Source organism: Quercus robur, chromosome 10, assembly GCF_932294415.1.
Source record: "Quercus robur chromosome 10, dhQueRobu3.1, whole genome shotgun sequence".
NCBI lineage: Eukaryota > Viridiplantae > Streptophyta > Magnoliopsida > Fagales > Fagaceae > Quercus > Quercus robur.
The window spans coordinates 42,536,472-42,563,311 of record NC_065543.1 but is presented as its reverse complement, the minus strand read 5'-3'; the positions used below and the strand labels follow the sequence as shown (position 1 = coordinate 42,563,311).

Below are 26,840 nucleotides of genomic sequence, written 5' to 3'. Positions count from 1 at the left end.
GTTCTAGGATGTTATAATCATGATCCTTGTGGTTTAATTTGATCAATTTTGTGTTTTTAAGGAATTGAAAATTCTAGGGCTTGTAATTAACCCGAATTGGGGATTTTGTTCAAATTTGGCTAAATTGATGAAATTAGCTTGTTGATTTGATGTAATTGGTCATTATTTTCTGAAATCTATCTTGTATGATGATCAATTAGTCAATATCTTACAAATTGATCAAGTGTTTTTTCAAAATTTTGGGTTTTTTGTGTTAGAAACTCTATGCCTAAGCCAATTTTGTGAATTTGAACCAATTTGAACTTAATTGCACTACATTAAGACATGCATCATGTCATTGAATTTGTTCATCCATCATATAGATTTTTTGTTCTATATATATATATATATATATTTGTGCTAACTTGCTGTCTACCTTTGGTCTTTTTTTGTTTTTTGTTTTGTTCCTTTGCTTTGTGTTTTGGTCCTTATCCTAGCACCATGCCTAAGAAAACTAGAGCCTATAGGATCCCTTCCACTTCCTCTGAGTCTCTCTCTAGGAGTGAGGTGTTTAGGAATAATAAAAGCAGAGAGGTCTTTGAGACCTTGAACTGTAAGCGTAAGATTTGGGCTGAGCATGCTGTGATTTTAGATGAGATTGATCTAGCTATTAGGGCTAACTTTGAGTTTAGAGGTTGGTTGTCTCTCTTAGAGATAGATCATCCACCCTCGACCGCCCTGATTAGAGAGTTCTTCTCAAATCTCTCTTACCACGTCTATGATTTCAACACCCTTATCAGGAGTTGAATACGAGATGTTGAGTTCATCATTACCCCTCGGGTAGTGGCTGAGGCTCTTGGGGTTCCGATTGTTCGGGAGCCTAACTATCCCTATGATGAGTCTCCTCCCTTAGATATTGTCATGTCATACATCACTAGGTCGTCTATCTAGTGGGGTCCTGATCCTCGGATCACGTTCGCTGAGCTTACCGAGACTGTCTATCTTTTCTTTAGGATAACATGTCATTCGTTGTGGCCTATTTCTCATCTCCACACCATCCCTCTAGAGCGATGTATATTTTTATATGCGTTCGTTTCTGGTGCGTCTATCAGTTTCTCACATCTGTTCCTTCGTTCTTTGAACGAGGTTCATAGGAGTTCTACCGTAGGACATGCATTTATCCATCCTATTTTCATTCATTGGATTCTGCTGTTTCTGGGTCTAAATGGTTTCCCTTCTAGTGAACCTGTTCATGTTGTTGCTCCCATAGGTGCCACCTTTCTTAGACAGAGGGCTACTCACTTGAGAGTTGCTCCTGTCCTAGAGGTGTGTCATCTGGTGCTGTTCCTCTTTCTCCCTCTTTTACAGGTGCTAATGCTGTCGATGCTGATGTTCCTCCACTGACTAATTCGGATGATTTAGACATTCGACGTACGTTGGATCATGTCTTGACCGTGCAGGCGGCTCATGGACAGATTTTGGTGGACGTGCTCGATGAGATCTGTGCTTTGCGTGCGGAGTTGGCGCAGTTTAGATGTTCTTCACCACCACCTCCCTTTTGATGATGGATTTTATTTGCCCTTTGCCATTCCGTCACAAAAAGGGGGAGTACATTGTGTAGAGTTTTTGTTTTCAGGGGGAGAGTATTTTTGTTGGTTGGAGCTTGTGGAGTTTAGATTGTATCTAGGTGCTTCACATTGTATTTTATCGTTTTAGCTCTTGTCATATTTTTGATGGGATATTCATGTTAGGGGGAGTGTTATTTTTATTACTTTATATGTTTCTTGTTTTCAACCGTTTATTGATTTTTATTTATGAGTCTTTCATTGGTATATGTCTTTATTGTGTGTTGTTTGAAATCAAGAATTTATTTTGTTTACTTGTATTTTTTCCACACATGCAGTTATGCGTTTTGTTTAGTGTTTCAGGAAATATACAGATTAATTCAATTGAGTTGCTGTCTACACTTGCAACTGATGGATAGTAGTTAGGATTGAGTTTGTTTTATGAGCATTATTTGTGTAAAGGGATTTTATTTTGTAAACTTTGAGCTTCTAATTGTGTTTTGTCATGGATTGCCAAAGGGGGAGTTTGTTAGGTTCCAAAAACTTAGGTATTTATGTATTTAGAACTCTAATGTATATTGTTGGCAAACCATGATCAAAACAATGTGTTTAGAAGTAAATCATATAATAAATAATATCCAATTGATACAAAATTTGACATATATATTAAGAACGTAAAAAACAAGCAATTCAACGGTTAGATTTTCAAAATATGTGATAATGTTTATCTTATTGACTAAAGTTGTAGTTTTAAGTTATAACCAATTTTGTAACTAAACTAACCAATTTTTCTTATATATATATATATATATATATCCTTATTGTGTATTAAGATTATTGTTTTTTTGCCATTCGAATCCCCCTCCCCCACCTATCAAATTATCAAAAATATATGTGGATATTAATTAATATTATTGTCTTGATTTGCTACATGTTATTACATTGATAAACTATTCTTTCAATTCTTCCCCTAAGGTCATTCTCTTCATGTTCCTGTTTTATTATCAAAACAGAAATTTTACAGTTATCTTGTTATAACAGTAGTGTATGAATTACCAATCCCTTTCTTGGCCTTCTAGCTAAGATCAAGTTTGTGGTTTACCATTTATATTGCTTTTTGCTCATAATATGTTGTTTTATTTAATGGTTTTTAACCTTCAAACTAGCTCTTACACAGTTCTATGAGACCATCTTAAGCCTATCAAATATTCAACTTCTTGTGACTTATTGTATCTCTTCTCACATTTAAATAAATAAATAAATAAATTTGACTTATTGTTGCAGTCTTAAAGGGTGATGCTATTCTTATTCTACCTATGTGTTGGAGACTTACTAGAGAGATTGTTTATGATTTAATTGGAATATGACTTCCATATGTTATTTTATAGATTTTGGAATTTTGAATTTGTCATGGGTAGCCAACCACATGTGCTAGTCATACCATTTCCAGCACAGGGCCATGTTGCCTCACTTATGAAGTTGTCACACCAGATTGTTGATCATGGGATCAAGGTCACATTTGTTACCATTGAGTTCATAAATGCAAGATTAACAACTACAATGCCAGCGAATAGCTCGATAAGGCTAGTTTCACTCCCGGACGGTCTAGAACCCGGGGATGATCAAATTGATACTCTTAAACTGATAAATAGTTTTCAAGAAACTAAGCCAGATCATTTCAAGGACTTGATTGAGAAAATTAACAAATCTGCTGATGATCGGATCATTTGTGTCATTGCTGATGTAATAGTTGCGTGGGCATTTGATGTTGCTGAGAAGATGGGAATTCAAAGTGTTGCATTTTGGCCTATTGGACCAGCAAACTTGGCCCTTATATTCCATATCCCAAAGCTTATTGAGGATGGAATTATAGGTACTCAAGGTAATAACTAACTAGTATTCTTGACACCTCCCAGTCTCTCCATTTCACTTGAAAGGAAGAAAGTTCATTCATTGTTAATATTTTATTTTAAATGATGAAGAGAAAAATGAAAAAGAAGTTAAGGTTCACATGAAGGTTATTTTTAAATTAAACAATTGATACAAGATATGGTACTTTGTTTGGTTTTGATAAAAATAATATGATGATGACCCTGTAGGAACTCCAATAAAAAATGACTTGATTTGGCTGTCAAAGGAAATCCCTGCATGGAAAAGCTCAGAGTTTCCATGGAGCTTCCCAGGAGAATCATAGATGCAAAACATTTTTTTTCAATATGTTTTCAAGATGAACCATTCTGTCAAACTATGCAAATGGCTTCTCTGCAACTTATTCTATGAACTTGACTTGTTGGCCTTAAATTTAATTCCTGAGATCATACCAGTTGGTCCATTACTTTCGGGCAATCAATTGGAAAATCATATTGGAAGCTTTTGGCCGGAGGATTCAACTTACCTAAGTTGGCTTGATAAACAACCTGTGGGTTTAGTCATTTATGCTTCCTTTGGCAGCACCTCAACCTTCAACCAACAACAATTGGATGAACTTGCTCTTGGACTTGAACTCATAGGCCAACCATTTTTGTGGGTTGTTCGGTCAAATATCATTAATGAAGCACTTTCTGAATTCCTGGATGGGTTTAGAACGAGAATAGCTGATCATGGAAGGATTGTTAATTGGGACCTCAAGAGCAGGGGCTAGCTCACCCTTCTATTGCATGTGTTCTAAGCCATTGTGGATGGAATTCAACCATGAAGGGTATAAGCAAGGGAGTCCCATTTCTATGCTGGCCTTACTTTACAGATCAATTCTAAAATAAGAGTTACATATGTGATGTTTGGAAGGTTGGTTTAGGGTTGAACCTAGATGAAAATGGGATTATCACAAGGCATGAAATCAACACAAAGATAAAAACATTGCTCTTTGATGATGGTATAAAAACAAATGCATTGAAGCTGAAAGAGATGGCTAAAAAGAGAGTTACCGAAGGTGGATCTTCTTTTAAGAATTTTGAAAGCTTTATTGAACAAATAAAGTATTAAGATGTCTTAAGAGTGTTTGTGTTTTATTGTTTCTATGTCTACGGAAGTATGCAATTTCATTTAAGTTTATTGCTAAAAAATGAAGATGTGAGGTGTTTAAAGATTTGAATTGCCATAATGGCTTGCAAAGTTGGCATCATGAATTGCAATTAGCCTTAATTCTATTTAAGCTTAATTAACCTGTTTATTGAATATTTTACTTCCCCTTTTTCTGTTCTTTTTTGGTTAGCAAAAAGGCTAAGTGCTTCAAAGTGGCAATTTATCAATTATGACTAAAGTTTTAGCAAACATTACTACTTGTAAAGTACACAAGTGAAAATGCTAACTTAACCACAATTCATAAACTTTATTTAACATATCTATCTTTTTGCAAAAAAACACGTCTGAGTTAGCAACTTAGCATGCATGTTGAGCCTGAAACAATGAGTTGCAGGGATGGAAACAAGGCAAGTTTGGGACGGAGGTCTCATTTCCAACCATTTCTACTACATACGAGTCAATGGCATCTCAAAAAACACGTTTGAGTTAATTGCAATATTTTTTTTTTTTATATAACCTAAAAAAAATTTAATAAATGACATGGCATTATTTTATTGAATAAACCGAACACGTGTGGTAAGCTTATATGGCACTTAATGGAAAATATGAATGGACGAGTTGCTAATGCAAATGGAATAAGAGGTAAAATCTAAATTCTAAAACTTCATAGTGTAAAATCCAAACACCTCCAAATTTTAGAGGTGTTGTTTTCAATTTAGCCTTAGTTTTTTGTTAAAAAAAAAAAATTAAAAGGAAAACTGATACTATCATCATTAATCAGTAGATTCTACATCAATTGATAATTGCATGGCAAGAAAATAAGGAGGATCTTCAATCCAAACCAGTTTAGATACAAATATCTAGTTTAAAAATGATGTAGCATCATTTTATTGGACAAACTAAACAAGAGTGACAAGTTTATGTGATACTTAATGGAAAATATGGACAAATGGATTGCTAATGCAATGCAAACATAATAGAACTTCAAGAGGATAATGTAGGGACTCAATTTATAACGACCCCAAGATGGTATTGGGTTCGTACGTTAAAGGCCCAAACAATATAATTTGTAGAGCGTGGGTTTGAAAGGCTAGGTCTTGGTCACCGGACAGTGGTTAGACGTGGTACTAATGGTGGTCACGTAGAGATGAGTTAAGGTTGGCCATGGATCTTGCCTATGAAGCTTAATGTACCTATTCTTCCTTTTCTTATTTTGGGTCCTTCGTTTCGGCCCCCTTTTTGGCGCATAAGCCTTCCCATTATATAGCCTTTCTCAATTGACCTTGACCCTCTATCTGTTGATCAGGCAGGTTCCTACTCGAGTACCTGTCCCATCAGCCACCTCCCCCTACTTTCTGTTAGTTGCAATAATCGAAGCCACACTGTTCAAGAGTCTTTTACCATTAATGTGACTAGGATGTTTGTGGGCGCATTCAATACGGAGGTGACGTCTTCTCCTTGAACCACTCCCACTCCGTACCCCCATGTGAACCCCACTCTACTCGCCCTTTCTTCTGAGGGCGCGTTGGAGGCTACCTTTGACAACATGTCGCTCTTTCTTTTGAAGTCTTGGGATGCCGAGGACAGGGTCATCCTCGGCTGCCTCTATAGGCTATTTGGACTTTCACTATTTGTCCTCGGCAACCACTCTTTTCGGCACAGGCCCTAGGTCCTAATGGAAAGTGGGCCGGGTCGTAAGTTCTCTGGCCCCACAGATAAAATTCAAATTCTGAAACTTTATAGTATAAAATACAAATATCACCAAACTTTACTTGTATAGTTTACACTTTAGTCTAGTTTTTATTCTTTTAGTCTTTAAAATCTATTTTATTGAATTTTTATTTAGTAACTATGAACTGGAAAGCATCGACATGGCCTTTTGCCTACTGTGCTTGTGCTAGACATGTATGAGACATGACTGCATATGTGTCCTAGCCCATTTTTTTAAAAAAAAGAAATTATTGGATGTTAGGTTCTAAAGACTTGGGTATTTATGTATTTAGAACTCTAATATGTATTGTTGGCAAACCATGATCAAAACAATGTGTCTAGAAGTGTTTTAGTCTTGCTCAAAGTTGTGCATTTATCTTATTGACTAAAGTTGTAGTTTTAAGTTATAACCAATTTTGTAACTAAACTAACCAATTTTTCTTATATATATATAATTTTTCTTATATATATATATATATATATATCCTTATTGTGTATTAAGATTATTGTCTTTTTGCCATTCGAATCCCCCCCCCCCCCCCCCCCCCATCAAATTATCAAAAATATATGTGGATATTAATTAAGATTATTGTCTTGATTTGCTACATGTTATTAAATTGATAAATTGTTCTTTCAATTCTTACACTGAGCTCATTCTCTTCATGTTCCTGTTTTATTATCAAATCGGAAATTTTACAGTTATCCTTTTGTAATAGTAGTGTGTGATTACCAATGCCTTTCTCAGCCTTCTAGCTAAGATCGAGTGTGTGATTTACCATTTATCATGCTTTTTGCTCATGCTATCCATATTCTAGCTATGTGTTGGAGATTTACATGGGATATTGTTCATGATTTAATTGGAATATGACTTCGATGTGTTATTTTGCAGATTTTGGAATTTTGAATTTGGCGATGTTATAATTTTTGTGGCAATATAGAGTAGAATTCGTCATGGGCAGCCAATCACATGTGCTAGTCGTATCATTTCCAACACAGGGCCATGTTGCGCCACTTATGAAGTTGTCTCACCAGATTGCTGATCATGGGATCAAGGTCACATTTGTTAGCACTGAGTTCATAATTGCAAGATTAACAACTATAATGCCAGTGAATAACCTGATAAGGCTAGTCTCACTCCCAAATGGTCTAGAACCTGGGGATGATCGAACTGATGCTCTTAAACTGATAAATAGTTTTCAAGAAGTTATGCCAGGTCATTTCAAGGACTTGATTGAGAAAAGTAACGAATCTTATGATGATCGGATTAGTTGTATCATTCCTAGGATATCGGTTGTGTGGGCATTTGAAGTTGCTGAGATGATGGGAATTAAAAGTGCTACATTTTGGTCGGCTGGACCAGCAACCTAGCCTTTACACTCCCGATCCCAAAGCTTATTGAGGATGGAATTATGGACACTCAAGGTAAAAACTAACTAGTATTCTTGACACCTCCCAGTCTCTCCATTTCACTTGAAATGAAGAAAGTTCATTTCATGGTCAAAATTTTATTTTAAATGATGAAAACAAAAAATGGAAAGAAGTTAAAGTTCCATGAAGGTTACTTTTAAATTAAAAAAATTGATACATGATATGGTACTTGTTTGGTTTTAGTAAAAAAAATCTGATGACCCTGTAGGAACTCCAATAAAAAATGACTTGATTTGGCTGTCAAAGGAAATCCTTGCATGGAAAAGCTCAGAGTTTCCATGGAGCTTCCTAGGAGAATCAAGGATGCAAAACACTTTTTTTCAATATGCTTTCAGGATGAACCATTCTGTCAAACTATGCAACTGGCTTCTTTGCAACTCATTCTATGAACTAGACTCATTGGCCTTAAATTTAGTTCTTGGGATCATACCTGTTGGTCCATTACTTTCAGGCAGTCAATTGGGCTGTCAAATTGGAAGCTTTTGGCTTGATAATTCAACTTGCCTAAGTTGGTTTGATAAACAACATGTGGGCTCAGTCATTTATGTTTCCTTTGGCAGCACCTCAATCTTCAACCAACAACAATTTGATGAACTAGCACTTGAACTTGAACTCATAGGTCTTCCATTTTTGTGGGTTATTCAGTCTGATATCACCAATGAAGCACTCTCAGAATTCCTTGATGGGATTAGAAAGAGAATAGCTGATCATGGAAAGATTGTTGATTGGGTACCTCAAGAGGAGGTGCTAGCTCACCCTTCTACTGCATGTTTTATAAGCCATTGTGGATGGAATTCAACCTTGGAGGGTATAAGCAAGGGAGTCCCATTTCTATGTTGGCCTTACTTTACAAACCAATTCCAAAATAAGAGTTACGTATGTGATGTTTGGAAGGTTGGTTTAGGGTTGAACCCGAACAAAAATAGGATTTTCACAAGGCACGAAATCAACACAAAGATAAAAGCATTGCTCTCTGATGATGTTATAAAGACAAAGGCACTAAAGTTGAAGGAAATGGCTAAAAAGAGTGTTAGTGAAGGTGGATCAATTTTAAGAATTTTGAAATTTTTATTGAACAAATAAAGCATTAAGATGTTTTTAGAGTGTTTATGTATTATTGTTTCTATGTCTATCGAAGTATCATTCAAGCTTGCTAAAAAAATAAAGTTGCGAAAATGGAATCATTAATAGCAACTAGCCTTTGTTTTGCCAACTTATGAATCTCAATTGCATACTTGTATCATATCATATATTGTATTATTATGTAATAAAAATTGTGTTTGAAGCATTAGTTATTTCTGTAATTGATGTTAATAAAAAGCCTGAGAGAACTACATCAAAGAATTCTGCAGGAAGAAGTCCAATGAATTATAAATAGTGTTATTTTTTTCAATGATGATTGTAAGAGTCATATTTTTATGTATTGGCATATCTGAGATTAAAAAGCACTTTATATGCAATTGAGTCTTAGTTTCTAGTGTACTTATGAATAACATATTGTTCACCAACAAGTGGTACAAGTAGTTTTATTGAAAACACAAGATTACTCAAAAAAACTACTCAAGAAAAGCTGAATTGCTGGTCTTGATACCCATCGATATATCGAGAATAAATGAATCTTAATATCTCTCGATCTATCATGCCTTGCAAAAACTAAATGTTTGCTTCTAAGCATGTACATATAATAGCTCCTGTTGGTGCCTCCTTTCTTAGGCAAAGAGCAGCTCAGTTAAAAGCCAGCTCAAAACGTCCTAGAGTCGATTCTTCTACAGGTGACGCATTTAGAGGTCGTCCTTCTAGTGATCCTCCAACTGAGGAGTATGTGGATCCCACTGCTGTTGTGGATCTTGAGCCATCCACATCTACCACCATTTCTACTAGATCTATGTTGGAGACCGTACTTACAGTCCAGTCCGCACATGGACAACTGCTCTTGGACTTGCTCAATAAGGTTGCTGCCTTACAAGCTGAGCTTGCTACCACTAGTAGTGCCTCTCCACCAGCTCCACCCTCGGATCAGCCATGATTTCCCTTTGGCAATACATCACAAAAATGGGGAGTGCATAGAGATAGGGAGAATGTGATAGATGAGATAGGGGGAGTAGTTTATGGGATAGGGGGAGTAGTTTTTTTGATGTATTTTGAGATGTATGTTCTTTGCTCTTGTTTCACAAACTTTGATACATTGTTTATGGTTTATATATTATGATGTTTATTCATTATATGATGGTTACTCATTATAATATGTGTAGTTTATTTTAAACGCAGATCAAAAAATTCTGCAGAAATTTCAAACTCAGCCCAAGCCCATATGATGTGTAGGGTTAAGTGTTTCACTCCTAGTATAAAAGGAAAAACTCTAGCCACATTTTAGAGGTCTTTGAATAGCTTTGTGTTTTCTCTCGTGTGAGATTTGAGAGGTGTTTTCCTTAAAACACAAGGAAAGCTCTCCCAAAGTCTAGATTTGAAATCAAGTTTTGGTGGTGATTCAATTATTGCACAAAGATCCTTCAAAGTACAAAACCTTTGAGTGAAGTTTTAAAGTCACAAGTAGGAGAACTTGTGTTTGGTACAGATTCAAGGAAAGAAGTAGTCTGTGAACTCAGATCTATCACATGGTTGTGGTAGTAAGTTTTCTACTCGAGGTAGCATTAGGATGTTAGTAGTCTAAGTCCTTTTGTAAAACTTTAATTCTTTCATAGTGGATCTATTTTTACCTTGAGAATAGCTAGGTCAAATCATCCTCAGGTTTTTTACCAGTTTGGTTTTCCTGAGTCATCAGATTTTTGTGTTCTTTACTTTCTACATTATATTTGTTTTGCTCATAATTGTTTAACCTAGACTTGAATAACAATAATCAACTTGACTTAATATTAGGTTAAACATAATGTGTTAAGGCGGCTAGAAACCTAACAATGGTGTAAAATCCAAACATTTCCAAACTTTAGGGAGCAAAATCCAAACACCCCTAAAATTTAGGGGGTAAAATCCAAATTCTGAAACGTTAGACTGTAAAATCTAAACACCCACAAACTTCAGGTAGTAAAACCCAAATTCTAAAACTTCAGGATGTAAAGTCTAAATACCCCCAAATTTTAGAAGTGTAATTTGCAATTTACCCTAATTAATTAAAAGGGTAATTGCAGTAAACCCACCTATGGTTTGGCCTAAAATTATTTTACCTACCAATGATTTGAAAAGTTTCAATTTACACACTTGAGGTAAACTTCGTTTATTTTCCATAACCAACCTTTGTTAAAAACAGGGGTAAATATGTATTTCTACTCTCCTTTTTATGTCTCTCTCTCTCTCCCCTCCCCCACCCCCCCCCCCCCCAAAAAAACAAGAAATAACATAAAAACACAATAGAAATAAGATCAAAATGGAATTGGTCACTCTTTCCATTCACATAGATCTTAAACATGAAGAACATAAACCCAAAAAAATCAAATCCAAATCAAATCTCCACAATTTTATAGCTAAAGCCCACTTTCTACTAATTTTATATTTGTTGCTTGCTAACCCACTTTCCACCAATTTTATATTTGTTTCTCTTTTTTTCTTACTGGGACAGTCTCTCGCCTCCTTCTGTCAAACCAAAAGGTCCAAAACTCTCTTCTTTTCTCTCTCATGGAAATTTTTGTTAAGTAGGAATTTTCATTGGTTTGCTCATATGAATTTTCTTTGATTTGGTTTGTGTTTGGAACTTTGGATTGGGGTTTTGTTTGATCTAGGAGGTTCAAAATTAAGCCGGGTTTCAATAGATCAAATCAGATGCTTACCCAAACATCAAACAAAGAAAAAAAAAGCAGAGAGGCAAACTTTCATCACAATGGGTTGAAAACCCATCACCACAGGTTGATACAATTAAATCAACAAAGAAAAAAAAAAAGAGAGAAGCAAACTTCTCATCACCAATCCTTGATTCGATGTATAAAATGCGAAATATCTTGCTATTACCAACAAATTAGATATATAAACAACTCAAATGTAAAGAATACCTTCGGATTTCTGTGATAACAGCTAAGAAAGAGGTCGGGGTTTGGTTGGCGCATGAAGCAATGTGTGACCGTGACACGGCGGCGCGGGTTGGCTGAGCTCGAATCGGTGAAATAGTGCGTGAGGAGGTGAGGGCAGTGAGAGCTTCTTTTAGCTTGTGGCAGTACTAGAATGGAGATGAGAGAAGTCTGAGATGTGAGAGCTCTGCTTTACTGAAGAGCATCAAAAGGAGTGCCTCACGTGTATTGCTCTGACTGTGGGACCAAGTATGTAGTGTTATTTACGGAAATGTCATTAAAAACAGAGATATGGAAACTGAAAATACCTAAAATGTGTTTTCAGTTTTCATAACTCATCACTCAAAAATCGGAGAATTGAGTGATGGAAACAAAAACTGTAAACAAAATCCAAACGGACTTTTCAGCCATGGGTCCCACCATTTTTGAGTTATGAGTTATGGAAACAGAGTTATGTGTTACGGAAACAGCAAATCCAAATAGCCCCTAAATTTATAACTTTTTATCTCAGCCGTCTAGAAGGTATTAATCTCAATTATTTGTAATCAAGTTTGAATTTGCTAGATCTCTAGATAGGAACAAGGGCTACTGCACATATATAGTCAGCGTGGTCTTATGACCACCTTGACTTGCCAAAAACAAATTATACTTGCAATATATATATATATATATATATAACACAATTATATTTAAATTAGTACATTTTTTCTTTCCTAAAAAAGATATTGACCACCTTGAGTTGATAATCTCAAGAATTTGGATACAATGAAAATAAGAATAATGCTAGGAACAGAATAAAATGTCACAACAATTTCACAACATTTTAAAATTAAAATGCCAACTCACACATGGGCCTTTTTTAATTCCTAATTTGTTTTTTTTTTATGCTAATATAAGAATTGTTGTGACATTTTGTTGTGTCTCTAGTATTACTCACAACAATAATCTTAACCCTCCAACCATAATCCTTAAGCCCTTAAACAAAAACATAAATAAAAGTTCAAATAACAACAAAAAAAGGAGACGTATTATGTCTACAACATTTTCATAGCACTTTCACAATAAATCATAGGTGGTAAGTTGCTTATGACTCTAATTTTAACCCACCACTTAAATTATTTTTTTGTCCACTCGTAACAACTAGTAATAATCTATCACTTAAGATTTATTGTGAAAATATTGTGAACATAACATTTCTTATAAAAATGAGCCCAAATAACAAGATTAGACCAAACAGAAACAAATGAATAAAATATTTAACAAATGCTCATTTAAAAAAAAAAAAAAAAAAAAAAACCTAAACATTCATATTCGTAACTTATTCAACTCATTTCATAAAAATAAATAAATAATCCCAAATGTCATTTTCCTAAAAAATGGTACCAAGAGAGAGATTGTGGCAGTGAGTTCTCCTCAACGGCGTTGAGAGTTCTACTCTTTAGTGGCTTGGCTTGCAATCACAACATGTATCATTCATTGTTTTCTCTCACTTTTCCCATTTTTATTTTCTCTATTATTATTTTCAGGTTCTTTCTCACTTAATTACTCATCTCATCATTCTTAATTCTCACCTATTTTCATCAATCTCTTTTTGCTTTTTAATTTTGTTTGTAGAAAGAAATTGAAAATTTTCATATATATATATATATATATATATTGGTGATGTTGATATATTCAAATTCCTTTTTTTTTTAGGTTCTGTATAATTTAAGTTTCTTAATAACCACCCTAAAATAGCTAAAAATACTCACTTTTGTTGTTTTGTCTTCAGATGTGGACCCTTTTATGTTTTGTTAAAAAATGGATTGACATGTCGAAACTATGGGCATGCATGGTTTGGGTAGAGGGGTTTTATCAACCCAACCCACCATGGTGGGTTAAAAAAAATCCTATACAACCCGACATACAATAGGGGTCTAGCCTAACCCAACCTAACTCACGTGGATCAGGGTGGACAAATTTTTTTAATTACTATTATTAATATTAAATTGAGAATTAGAACAACACCACTACAAATAAGAGCAAATTTACAACCAGATAATCCTGAGCATAATACCAAACCAATGCAAAATATATGAGGAGAACTTAGGGTTTAGGTTTTGTAAGAGCACGTTTTGATTCCTAAACCCAGAAGGTAAAATGATTCAGGCCCAAAGAGCCCAACACAATGAATTTTTAGAGAGTGGGCTGGAAACTAAACTTCAATGAGTTAGACAACAATCGTGATGGGTTAAAGATGATAAGAAAGCAAAGATAAACAAGTTTCGTGCAAAAAAATCTTCCTTGGCAAAGTTAGAGGAGAGTATATCTTGTATAGGCCTCTTTTCAATTTTATTACAAGTCTAGTTCTTATTGCTATAGTGTTTTTCCTATAGATTCTCAGATGATCCTCCTGTAATTGGGGTCTTTCTTCTTTATATTCTACTGTTTCCTTCATCTCAACCCTTCACATGTAGATCAAGTTGCTGGCTTTTATCCTTGTCCCATCAACACTTTCCTGGAGTCTTTGGGAATAGTTGTAAGGCTGAATATTACTGTTCATGTATTATCTCCATATTAATATGATCAGAGAGTTAGCTGCAGAGCTTTTAATGCGGTGGTAGCTGCTTTCTCTTGGATATTTTTTAGCTTCCCTTTGTCCTATTCCCTCCTAATGTTTATCCTTACCAGTAGAATCGTTCGGAGCATAGCTCTTGATGGCAAGCCAAACCTTCTGACATCTGCTATGTTTAGCTAAGGAGGCATTTCTCCTTAGACAACCTTACCAAACCTTTATGGCCAGAATCCTTCCATAACTCACCGATTGGTATCTTTCCGTTAAAGCCTACCTGTCCTTAGACTGTTAAATGTCCTCGAACAAGGCCCACAGCCCGATATACACTCTTGGGCCCTTCATCCCCATAGGTTTTATTTGGGAAGATAGGTAAAAAAGTAAATAACGAAATTGTATAATATATTTTTAAATTTTAAATATATGTTAAATATAGGTGGATTAGGTTATGGCAGATTTGTGAATTTTATGACTCGAACCCAACCCACTCTAAAAACAAATTTCAAAACCTGACCCAACCCACCAATCCCTTGTTGAAATCATCTATCTTCATTGTGTGACTATTCTCCCCACCCACTTTTTGGCCTATCCAAGTCATTCTGAACTTCGAAGTAGACTTTAGAACATTTATGTAGGGAAACTAAATTTTTGTTTCAAATTGCCACGTATAATGTTCCACATAAGAGCATCCACATCAATGGAGTTAAAAATTAAACTATTCAGCACCTACAAAATTCACTTTATCTATTTTACTTCTTCACTTTATAATATACCTAACATCAATGGATTTATATTTTTAGCTATTTGATTAAAATAATCTTAAAAAACTCATTAAAATAAAATAAAAAAATATCCACCACAACAACCTTTCATCCACCCACAATCACCTCCACTACCACTCTAGCAGCAACAACCTCCATAACCACCATCACCAACACAGACACAACCAAACCCACAAACAAAATAACAAACCAAACCACCATCATAGTCACCAATCCACCACCATAGCCACCAAACCTCCAAACCCACCAAAAAAAAAAAATCAAACACCATTCCCCCACACCCAAATTCTGATATAAGTGAAGAGAAAAGAGATGGATTCAAGGGATTCAAGTGTGGCGGCAAGGGCATTCCAATCTGAGCAAAGAGAAAAGAGATGGATTCAAGGGAGGTGGCAAGGGCGTGACTTAATCTGTGAGATGAGAGAGAGAGAGAGAGAGAGAGAGAGAGAGGAGCTTTGGTTTGAGAGAGGGAAGTAACGTGAGAGAGAGAGAGAGAGAGAGAGAGAGAGAGAGACAGAGAGAGATAAGCTGAAATGGGAAGAGAAAAGAAAAAAGAATAAGAAAAAAAAAAAAAAAAAACAGTATTTTAATGGAAAATTTAATAAAATATATATCTTTTTTTTTGTTTTAACTTCTTGCTGCTGTCCATAGCTGTGCACGATAAGAAACTAAAATTTTTAAATTTAGCTCAACTATCGTAACCCACTTTGTAGAATTGTTGGTGTTAAAAATAACTATTTAACTATTTAGCACCACTATTGCTAGTGTTCTACCACAAAATGCCAAGGAGTTTGATATGTTGCCAAAGAGTGTAAACACCATTAGTGAAACTATCAAATCTTTTAATTAATCACTACACCAATCTAAAGAATTATTTTATTTCATTTCAACATCAGTGCTTCATTGATCATGCTCCTTCATTCTTAACTTTATGATCACATAGAGAAAGAGTTACTGTATTTGATAATTGCATCTTCAACTATTACAAACGAACCCATATACGCACAATTGGGTCATTCTAACGGATTACTTAGCCGAATTCTAAACTCTAAGAAACCCACCATCCATAGCCAAATTATGGCCAGTGACAAACTGGGAATCCTCAGAAGCAAGAAACACCACAACGTCAGCCACATTTTTGGGTCTCACCACCCCACCTTTCAAAGTATAATTCGACTCTGCCATCTTATCCACTTCCTCATCATTTTCATTCCCCAAAATGTCCTTCAACATCGGCGTCCCAACTGGTCCTGGTGAAACACAATTCACGCGTATCCCATACGCGCCCAGCTTCAAGCTCGCGCACCTCACCAACCCCAGCACCGCGTGCTTCGACATCACGTAGTCGACCAACTTCTCGCTGCCAACACTCGCCCCTATGCTCGCCGTACAAACGATGCTCCCCCTCACGCGCCCTTCCACCATCGCCCTCGCCGCGTGCTTCACACACGCCGCCGATCCGCGCGCGTTCACCGCCATGAGCTTGTCGTAAGCCGACAGGTCCATGTCCAGCACGGTCTGATCGCACGCGTGGGTGGATCTCCCCACGCCCGCGTTGCTGAACATGATGTCCAAGCGTCCGTACGCTTTCACCGTGGAGTCTACTAAGTTCTTGACTTGTTCCTCGTCGCTGACATCGCAGTGTACGTAGGTGCATACGTTGGAGCCGATTGACGCGGCGGCGTTTTGGCCCTTTTCGTCTTGGACGTCGGCGATGACGATGGCTCGTGCGCCGTGAGCGGCGAACTCGCGAGCCGTAGCCTCGCCCATGCCGCTTGCGCCTCCGGTGATAATGGCCACCTTGCCTTGGAGCTTGTTGTTTGAAGAGGTGGAGTCTGTCATTTTGTTTTGTTTGAGCCAAGTGACTGATCAGTGAAGTATTGACAAGCTACTCTCAACAAAGGTTGTCCATATATGTAAACGAGATCATTATTTTGTCGGCCACAAATTTATAATATTGTACACGAACGGATCAAAGTAATTGATGAATTAAATGAATATGTTCTAAAAAATAAATATATTTGTAAGATTATGTAGTAATGTTGACAAACTACTCGCAAGAAAGGATGTCCATATATCCAAAAAGAGATAATGAAAGTGTGGACAAGTAGATTGGTGGCTCCTATTTTGTTGGCCACAATTAAAATTTATACGAATTTTATCGCATAGTTTTCACAAATTAGAGTAAATGATAAATTTTAGATAAATATAATAAATGAACGTGTTAAAACTTGATAAAATTAAGTAAAAGGCTATGTTATATATATATATATATATATATTTATATATTTTCATGACTAGTACATATATATAAGAGGATTCACCTCTTTCAATTAGACTTTTATTTGGTTCAAAAATGTCATTATTAATAAAAGGTAACTTCATTTAGAAATTGAGTCAGAAATATTAAATAACAAATTTCATTTTGAATTCGAAAAGAAAATTCCTAAAAATTTTTTTCTCTTCACGTTGTTGTTGTTGTTGTTGTTGTTTTTTTTTTTTTTTTTTCTATAATAAATACAAATTATTAACTTTTACGCAAAAAAATATAAAAGTCTCTGAGCACGCGCAACGCACGTGCTTAAAGGCTAGTATGTGTGTGTGTGTGTGTGTGTGTGTGTGTATACATACATACATACATACATATAAGAGGATTCCCCTCTTTCAATTGAACTTTTATGTGACTCAAAAATATCCTCATTAATAAACGATAACTTCATTTAAAAATAGGGTCATAAATGTCAAATAACAAATTTCATTTTGAATTCAAAAAGAGAAATCCTAAAATTTAAGATTTGTTTCCCTTCATGTTCAAAAGAGAAATTACAGTTACTATTTATTTCTAAAGTTTATTATTTTTATTTATTTGAAAAATAAAAAATATATTTTTAAATTATAATAGATACAAATTATTAAATTTACAACAAAAAAAAAAAGGCTTTTGAGCACACGGGTAAGCCTGTGCTCAAAGGCTAATATATATATATATGAGGTTAGGTTGGGTCTTGGCGTTTTGAAAGAAGTCAACCTAATACCTAACAAACCATCACACACTCTTAGTGTGATAATCACTCCAAAAGTATAAGTGCTTATGAAGTGTGGGGGGCAAGGATCGAGATTCAAGTCTCTTAGAGGGAGCTTCAAACACATATACATTTAAATTAGGTTAAAGTAGAAATTCTATATTGTAAAAAAAAAAAAAAAAAAAAAAAAAACCACCCAACGAAACCCACTACCCTAGTAGTTGGACCCACCTAATCCACCAAAAGATAAATATCATATTCACTACAAGGTATGCGAACGCGATTCGAGTAATTTGGGTAAATTAAGTGGGTTGTTGCACATGCTTATGAAGAGGCATGCCTTTTTCAACTCAGAAAATTATACGTTAATTTTTTTTTTCAAAAAAAAAAAAATTACATCCTCGCTTTCGCCATCTTCCTATCTTAAGAAATCCCTCCTTCTACTGAATCTTTTTTATATAGAGGTCATACAATACAAAGTTCAAACCTTTATAAATTATATCATGAATAAGAAAATGATAGGAAAACGGAGAATCAATCATGATCCAAATTAGATGTGATCATATCATCATAGTAGTTCCTATCCGTTGAGATCCAAAATGAGAGATTTGTAGGTGCCTTCTCAAGTGATATATATAAATATATATATTATTGGGAAATTTAGACTCCGATTGATAGAATTAACAAGTTTTAAACCCAAGTTGTTAATTAGATTTATTATGAATAAAACTTGTTAAAACAAACAAACATCAATATCACGCACAGGGGAATAGTAAATAAGACAAGATATGATGACCTAGGAAAACCAATGAAACAAACTAGTTTTACAGTAAAAAAACCTTGGGGGAAAACCTTACCGAAAAGCAATTCACTATAATAAAGAGAAGTTTCAGATTTAGTACAAAACTTTTGTACCTAAACTCTATAATCCCTGTAAATGAACGTACAACAGAAACCTTCTACTCCTTCAGAACCTCTAAACTCTTTAATATATGAACGCCATCCTTTTGTACAAATCCCAATACGTGACTAACTCCAGCAACTTGTGTTGGGTTTTGTGAAGCCTAATTGTGTTTGATCCGGATGACGACGTAACCCAAAATAATGTTACGTGGTTTTTTAATGGGAGATTTTCTAAGCCTAGTTAGTGATTAGGGTTTTGTTGTTGTAGTTTTTGAGAGATAGAAAAACTGTACTACTGCATTTTGTATTTTTCCATGATAATAGTGAAATCCCTGCAACTCCATGGACGTAGGCAAATTGCTGAATCACGTTAATATTGTCTTGTGTGTGTGATTATTATTTTTTTCTTTGGTATGTGTTTTCTCTATTTTGTTTCTTATAGGTTTGGAAATTTTGTGTTAATTCCTTACAATTGGTATCAGAGCCTAGGATTAGGTTTGAGTGGGAGCAATGGTAAAGGAAGTAGGAAAGATGTCTAGAATAGAAAAGTTTGATGGCACAGACTTTGGATTTTGGAGAATGCAAATCGAGGATTATCTTTATGGGAAGAAGTTGCATCTGCCACTTTTAGGGGAAAAACCTGCAACTATGAAGAATGAGGAATGGGTTCTTCTTGATAGATAGGTATTGGGAGTCATCAGGTTAACTCTGTCTAAGTTTGTTGCACAGAATGATGTAAAGGAGAAGACCACAGCAGATCTGATGAAGGCTTTGTCTGGTATGTATGAAAAGTCGTCAGCAAACAACAAGGTGCATCTGATGAATAAATTGTTCAATTTGAAGATGGCAAATAATGCATTAGTAGCATAGCATCTGAACGAATTTAACACTATCACAAATCAATTGTCATCTATAGAAATTGATTTTAATGATGAGATTCGTACACTAATCACTTTGGCTTCTTTGCCAAACAGTTGGGAGGCAATGAAGATGACAATAAGAAATTCTACAGGAAAGGAAAAGCTTAAGTACAATGACATAGGAGATTTAATTTTGGCTGAGGAGATTCGCAGAAGAGATGCAGGTGAAACCTTAAGATCTGGTTCTGCCCTAAACCTTGAGACAAGAAGCAGAGGTAATGACAGAAATGCAAAGTAGATCAAAATCTAGAAATTCTAATTAGAACAGAAGTAAATCTAGATCAGGCCAACAAGTACAATTCTGGAACTGTAAGAAAACGGGTCACTTTAGGAGGCAATACAAAAGTCATAAGGAGAAGAATGAAGATGATTCTGCTAATACTGTAACATAAGAGGTACAAGATGCATTACTTCTTGCAGTAGACAGTCTACTTGATGATTCAGTTTTGGAATCAGGAGCTTTGTTTCATACCACTCCACACCAAGAAATCATACAGAACTATGTTGTAAGTGATTTTGGTAAGGTGTATTTGGCTGATGGTATAGCCTTGGATTTTGTGGATATGGGAAGCGTCTGGATATTGTTACCAATGGGTCTGTTTGGTTACTGGAGAAGGTTCAACATATTCCTGACTTGAGGAGGAATCTGATTTCTATTAGATAACTTGATGATGAAGAGCATGCAATATTGTTTGTTGGTGGTACTTGGAAGGTTACAAAGGGAGTTAGAGTATTGGCCCGTGGAAAGAAGGCTAGTACTCTATATATGACCTCAACTTCAAGAGACACAATTGCAGTTGTTGAAACAAGTACTGATACAAACCTATAGCACCATAGACTTGGTCACATAAGTGAGAAAGGGATGAAGATGCTGCTGTCAAAAGGGAAACTACCAGAATTAAAGTCCATTGATTTTGACATGTGTGAAAGTTGCATCTTAGGAAAGCAAAAAAATGTGAGCTTCTTGAAAACTGGTAGGATATCGAAGGCTGAAAAATTGGAGTACACACTGATTTATGGGGGCCTTATCCGATTGCATCCATTGGAGGTTCAAGGTATTACATCACTTTCATTGATGACTCAAGCAGAAAGGTATGAGTTTACTTTCTGAAAAATAAATCTGATGTATTTGAGACTTTTAAGAAATGGAAGGCTATGGTTGAGAAAGAAACAGCTCTAAAAGTAAAATGTTTGAGGTCAGACAATGAAGGAGAGTACATAGATGAAGGGTTCAGTGAATATTGTGCTGCACATGGAATTAGGATGGAGAAGACTATTCCTGAGACACCACAACAGAACGGTGTGGCTGAGCGCATGAACAGAACTCTCAATGAGCGTGCTAAAAGTATAAGGTTGCATACTAAATTACCAAAAACTTTATAGGCTAATGCTGTTAGTATTGCAGCTTACTTGAAAAACTGAGGACCATCAGTTCCCATGGAGTTCGAACTTCCTGAAGAGGTTTGAAGTGGTAAATAGGTAAAGTTTTCCCATTTAAAAGTTTTGATTGTGTTTCTTATATTCATATTGATTCTATTGCTCATAGTAAATTTGATGCAAAGTCTAAAATATGTTTTTTTCATTGACTATAGTGATGAGAAATTTGGCTATCGATTTTAGGATGAACAAAACAAAAAAATCATTAGAAGTAGAAATGTGATATTCAATGAACAGGTTATGCATAAGGACAGGTCAATTGTAGTGCCAGATGTTACAGAGATAGATCAAAAGAAATCTGAGTTTGTCAACTTAAATGAATTGACTGAAAGTACTGTCCAGAATAGGGGTGAAAAAGATAAGAAGAAAGTTTAGATTCATAGGTAGATCAAAGTACACCTGTAGCTGAAGTCCGTAGATCTTCCAGGACCATTAAACCTACACAGCGTTATTCACCTGCTCTAAATTATCTCCTATTGACTGATGGTGGTAAGCTAGAATGTTATGATGAAACTTTGCAGGATGAAAATTCAAGCAAGTGGGAGTTAGGTGTGAAGGATGTGATGGATTCCTTATTGGGGAATCAGATATAGGAATTGACTGAATTGCCAGTAGGAAAGAAAGTTTTGCACAACAAGTGGGTATACAGAATAAAGAATAAGAATGATAGTAGCAAGTGTTACAAGGCCAGATTTGTTGTCAAAGAGTTCCAATAGAAGAAGGGCATTGACTACTCAGAAATATTTTCTCCAGTTGTGAAGATGTCAACAATCAGACTAGTACTGGGAATGGTGGCTGCAGAAAATTTACATCTTGAACAGATAGATGTGAAGATGGCATTCTTTCATGGTGACTTGGAGGAAGACATTTACATGACTCAGCCAGAAGGGTTCATTGTTCAGGAACAAGAGAATCTAGTCTACAAATTGAAAAAGAGCTTGTATGGTCTAAAACAAGCTCCAAGACAGTGGTAAAGAAATTTGACAGTTTTATGCATAGAATTAGGTTCAAGAGATGTGAAGCTGTTCACTGTTGCTATGTGAAGTTCTTTGGCAATTCTTACATCATTTTACTGTTGTATGTTGATGATATGCTCATTGCAGGGTCTAGCATTGAGGAGATTGATAATCTAAAGAAGCAATTGTCAAAACAATTTGCAATGAAGGATTTGGGAGTTGCAAAGCAAATCCTTGGTATGATAATCATTAAAGACAAGGCTAATGGTACATTAAATCTTTCACAGTTAGAGTATGTGAAGAAAATTCTCAATGGGTTCAACATGAATGAAGCTAAACCAGTGAGCAAACCCTCGGGTAGTCATTTCAAACTAAGCAAAGAACACTCATCAAAGATAGAAGAAGAAAGGGACCGTATGAGCAAATTGCCCTATGCCTCAGCTATTGGCAGCCTGATATATGCTATGGTGTGTACAAGGCCAGACATTACACATGCAGTGGGAGTTGTGAGCAGATTCATGAGTAGGCCTGGAAAGCAACATTAGGAGGCAATCAAGTGGATTTTGAGTTATCTGAGGGGTTCATCAGATACATGTCTTTGCTTCACAGGTGCAAGTTTGAAACTGTAGAGTTATGTAGATGTTAATTTTGCTGGTGATATTGATAGTAGAAAGAGTACTACTGGATTTTTTTTACTCTGGGTGGTACAGCTATATCTTAGGTTTCAAATCTATAAAAGATTGTTACTTTGTCTACTACAGAAATTGAGTATGTTGCAACAATTGAAACTAGAAAGGAGATGATTTGGCTACATGGCTTCTTAGATGAATTAGGTAAGAAGCAGGAGATGGACATTCTACAAAGTGACAGTCAGAGTGCAATTTTTCTTCTAAAAATTCGGCTTTTCATTCAAAGTCGAAGCATATACAGACAAAATACCACTTTATCCGTTTCCTTGTTGAAGATAAGCTAATAATGCTTGAGAAGATTTGTGGATCTAAGAATCCGGCAGACATGTTGACTAACGATGTCACTATTGAGAAGTTGAAGCTATGTGCAGCTTCAGTTGGTCTTCTAGCTTGAGGACAGGAGGATGAGTTGCAGGGATGAGGGATTGTTTTTGGAGGATTGCGGTTGATGTTGGTGATTGAACTAGTCTCCAAGTGGGAGATTTTTTGGGCTTTGTGGAACTTAGTTGTGTTTGATTTGGATGACGACCCAACCTGAAATAATGTTGTGTGGTTTTTTAATGGGAGAATTTCTGAGACTTATAATGGCTTTTAAAATAAATCTTATATATGTCTAGGGTTGTGACAAAAGAAACCTTAAACATACATGTCAGCTAGGGCCAAAAATCAGATCTGGAAATTCTAATTTCGCAGATCTCGACAAATTTAGCTTCTGTTGAGCTTCGTTCTTAAATTTTGATAGATACTGTTTCTATTGAGGTATCTGTCGAGTTTTAATGAACAACTTTTCTTCACTTATTTCTTAGTCTAATCTTTATGACTTTAATACTTGACTTGAACTCTTATTTCTTGAAGTATTAAACTCATCCTAGATCTACTCAATTACAAGTAAAGTGCATTTTGTAAAAGGATTAGCCTATTGTATAAAATATGGCCTTAACATATATATATATATATATATATATATATATATATATGCACCACTTTGAACTGCCAACTTAATCAAATTAAAAAAAAAAAATTGTGAGGGCTATATTTTAACCCCGAGTCCTACACAAATATATGATCTAGTAATTTAAAACAAGATTTCAGACTTCTTAATAAATTTTAACATCGGTTGTTGAAGAATATACCCTCCTAATCTATTAGGCATATTCCCTAATGCACCAACTTTGTTTGAATCGCCAACTTTGAATAAGAAATTGCAAGGGTTGTTTTCAGGATGACAAATCTAATAAGCACCGGACCATTTATTCCAAATGAGAGAGTTCAAGTGAAAGGAGAGAGCTAGTAACTATAAGCACCCTCTAATAATTAAATATCCCATAAGGCCAATGACCCTCGAGTACTTCCAAAAACTAAAATGTAAAACAAGGAAAAGTCATCCCCATAAGATTTAAAGACGAAATCATTACAGGTGTATGATTGACTATTTCTAAAAGAGTTTAGTTAAAAGATGTTGTTAGAGCATTCCATCAGCTGTGTTAAATGCTAAATTTTTGGTATTTGGTATACTAAACACCAATATTCATACTTCATGAGATGTTCCAAATTTCAAAATTTTTTGCAACATGCTATAATGCGATTTCATTTATGGAACCGTACTGTAGCATGTTACGAAAATTTTTATTATTTGTTTATTCAAATGCTACCGTGTTGGTTTCAAATACTTCAGTGTTGGTTTTTTTAATATTATTTTAATATAGAGAATTGAAGAATAGAAGATGTAATGTATACTGAATTGTAATTTCGCTTCAAACTTAAGGAACCAATTGTGCACACAGGGTAACTTCAGGAATCAATAGTGTAGTTTCGCTTTATTTTTCTTCCTTTTTTTATAATAGATACCAATTATTAACTTTTACCTAAAACAATAGAAAAGCCTTTGAGTACGCGCAACTTAGAGGCTAATGTGTGTGTGTGTGTGTGTGTGTGTGTAAGGATTCTCTTCTTTCAACTGAACTTTTATGTGGTTCAAAAATACCCTTATTAATAAAGGGCAACTCCATTTAGAAATTGAGTCATAAATGTCAAATAACAAATTTCATTTTGAATTCAAAAAGAGAATTCCTAAAATTTAGGATTTTTTTTTTCTCTTCACATTTTTTTTCCTTTTCTATAATAGATACAAATTATTAATTTTTACACAAATATATAGAAAAGCCTCTGATTATGTGCAATGCGCATGCTTAGAGGCTAGTATGTGTGTGTGTGTGTGTGTATATATATATATATATATATATATATATATATATATAAGAGGATTTCCCTCTTTCAAGTAGGCTTTTATGTGGTTCAAAAATACCCTTATTAATAAATGGTAACTTCATTTAGAAATAGGGTCATAAATGTCAAATAACAAATTTCAATTTGAATTCAAAAAGAGAATTTCTAAAATTTAGGATTTGTTTCTCTTCAGGTTCAAAAGAGAAATTACAGTTACTACTTATCTCTAAAATTTATTATTTTTATTTGTTTAAAAATTAAAAATATATTTCTAAATTTGAATAGATGCAAATTATTAACGTTTACCAAAAAAAAAAAAAAGAGTTTCTGAGTACGCACGTAAGCCTATGCTCAAAGGCTAATATATATATATATATATATATATATATATATATGGGGGTTAGGTTGGGTCTTGGCGTTTTGAAAGAAGTCCACCTAACAACCAACAAATCATCATACACTCTTGGTGCGATAGTCACTCCACAAGTATAAGTGCTTGTGAGGTGTGGGAGTAAGGGTTAGGGGTTCAAGTCTCCAAAAGGGGGTTTCAAATACATATACATTTAGATTACATTAGAATAAAAATTCTATATTGTATGAAAAAATTAAACACCCAACAAAACCCACTACCCTAGTAGTAGTGGACCCACCTAATCCACCAAAAGATAAATATCATATTCACTACAAGGTATGTGAACGCGATTCGCGCAATTTGGGTAAATTAAGTGGGTTGTTGCACATGCTTATGAAGAGATATGCCTTTTTCAACTCAGAAAAATTATACATTATTTTTTTTTTTCAAAAAAAAATTTACATCCTCACTCTCGCCATCTTCCTATCTCAAGAAATCCCTCCTTCTACCGAATCTTTTTTTATATAGGGGTCATACAATTTAAAATTTAAAATTTCAAACCTTTATAAATTATATCATGAATAAGAAAAGGATAGGAAAACGGAAAATCAATCGTGGTTCAAATTAGACGTGATCATATCATCATAGTAGTTCCTCTCCGTTGAGATCCAAAATGAGAGATTTGTAGGTGCCTCCTCAAGTGATATATATATATATATATATATATATATATATATATATATATATATATATATATATATATGCTCCACTTTGAACCGCCAACTTGATCAAATTAAAAAAAATTGTGAGAGCTATATATATTTTTAACCCCTAGTCCTACACAAATATATGATCTAGTAATTTAAAACTAGATTTCAAACTTCTTAATAGATTTTAACATCGGTTGTTGAAGAATATACCCTCCTAATCAATTAGGCATATTCCCTAATGCACCAACTTTGTTTGAATCGCCAACTTTGAATAAAAAATTGCAAGGGTTGTTTTCAGGATGACAAAGCTAATAAGCACCGGACCATTTAATCCAAATGAGAGAGTTCAAGTGAAGGGAGAGAGCAAATAACTAAAGCACCCTCTAATAATTAAATATCCCAAGGCCAATGACCCTCGAGTACTTCCAAAAACTAAAAAGTAAAACAAGGAAAAGTCATCTCCACCATAAGATTTAAAGATGAAATCATTATCGGTGTATGATTGACTATTTTTAAAAGAGTTTAGTTAAAAGATGTTGCCAGAGCATTCGTATCAAGTATGTCAAATGTCA

At 34.9% G+C, this 26,840-nt stretch overlaps 2 protein-coding genes and 1 pseudogene across 2 annotated transcripts; 2 read left to right on the top strand and 1 right to left on the bottom strand.

Moving 5' to 3' along the window:
- The first annotated feature begins 2,491 nt into the window (after positions 1 to 2,491).
- On the top strand, positions 2,492 to 4,644 carry LOC126702270 (UDP-glycosyltransferase 83A1-like; annotated as a pseudogene).
- A 2,582-nt stretch (positions 4,645 to 7,226) lies between these two features.
- On the top strand, positions 7,227 to 9,729 carry LOC126704198 (UDP-glycosyltransferase 83A1-like). Its single transcript, XM_050403221.1, has 3 exons — positions 7,227 to 7,621; positions 8,039 to 8,742; positions 9,392 to 9,729. The coding sequence occupies exons 1-3, from the start codon at positions 7,227 to 7,229 to the stop codon at positions 9,727 to 9,729; spliced, it is 1,437 nt and encodes a 478-aa protein (XP_050259178.1).
- A 6,183-nt stretch (positions 9,730 to 15,912) lies between these two features.
- On the bottom strand, positions 15,913 to 17,030 carry LOC126702429 ((+)-cis,trans-nepetalactol synthase NEPS1-like). Its single transcript, XM_050401127.1, has one exon. It carries the CDS (start codon positions 16,892 to 16,894, stop codon positions 16,094 to 16,096), a length of 801 nt encoding a protein of 266 aa, XP_050257084.1. The 5' UTR covers positions 16,895 to 17,030; the 3' UTR covers positions 15,913 to 16,093.
- Between the last annotated feature and the right edge of the window lie 9,810 nt (positions 17,031 to 26,840).

Bases quoted from the DNA above. Each gene is read 5' to 3' on its own strand.
- LOC126704198 (XM_050403221.1), top strand. From the start codon at position 7,227: ATGGGCAGCCAATCACATGTGCTAGTCGTATCATTTCCAACACAGGGC. The intron at 7,622-8,038 runs GTCGGCTGGACC...ATATGCTTTCAG, and splicing joins ATTAAAAGTGCTACATTTTG to GATGAACCATTCTGTCAAAC. The intron at 8,743-9,391 runs GTGGATCAATTT...TACATATAATAG, and splicing joins TAAAAAGAGTGTTAGTGAAG to CTCCTGTTGGTGCCTCCTTT.
- LOC126702429 (XM_050401127.1), bottom strand. From the start codon at position 16,894: ATGACAGACTCCACCTCTTCAAACAACAAGCTCCAAGGCAAGGTGGCC.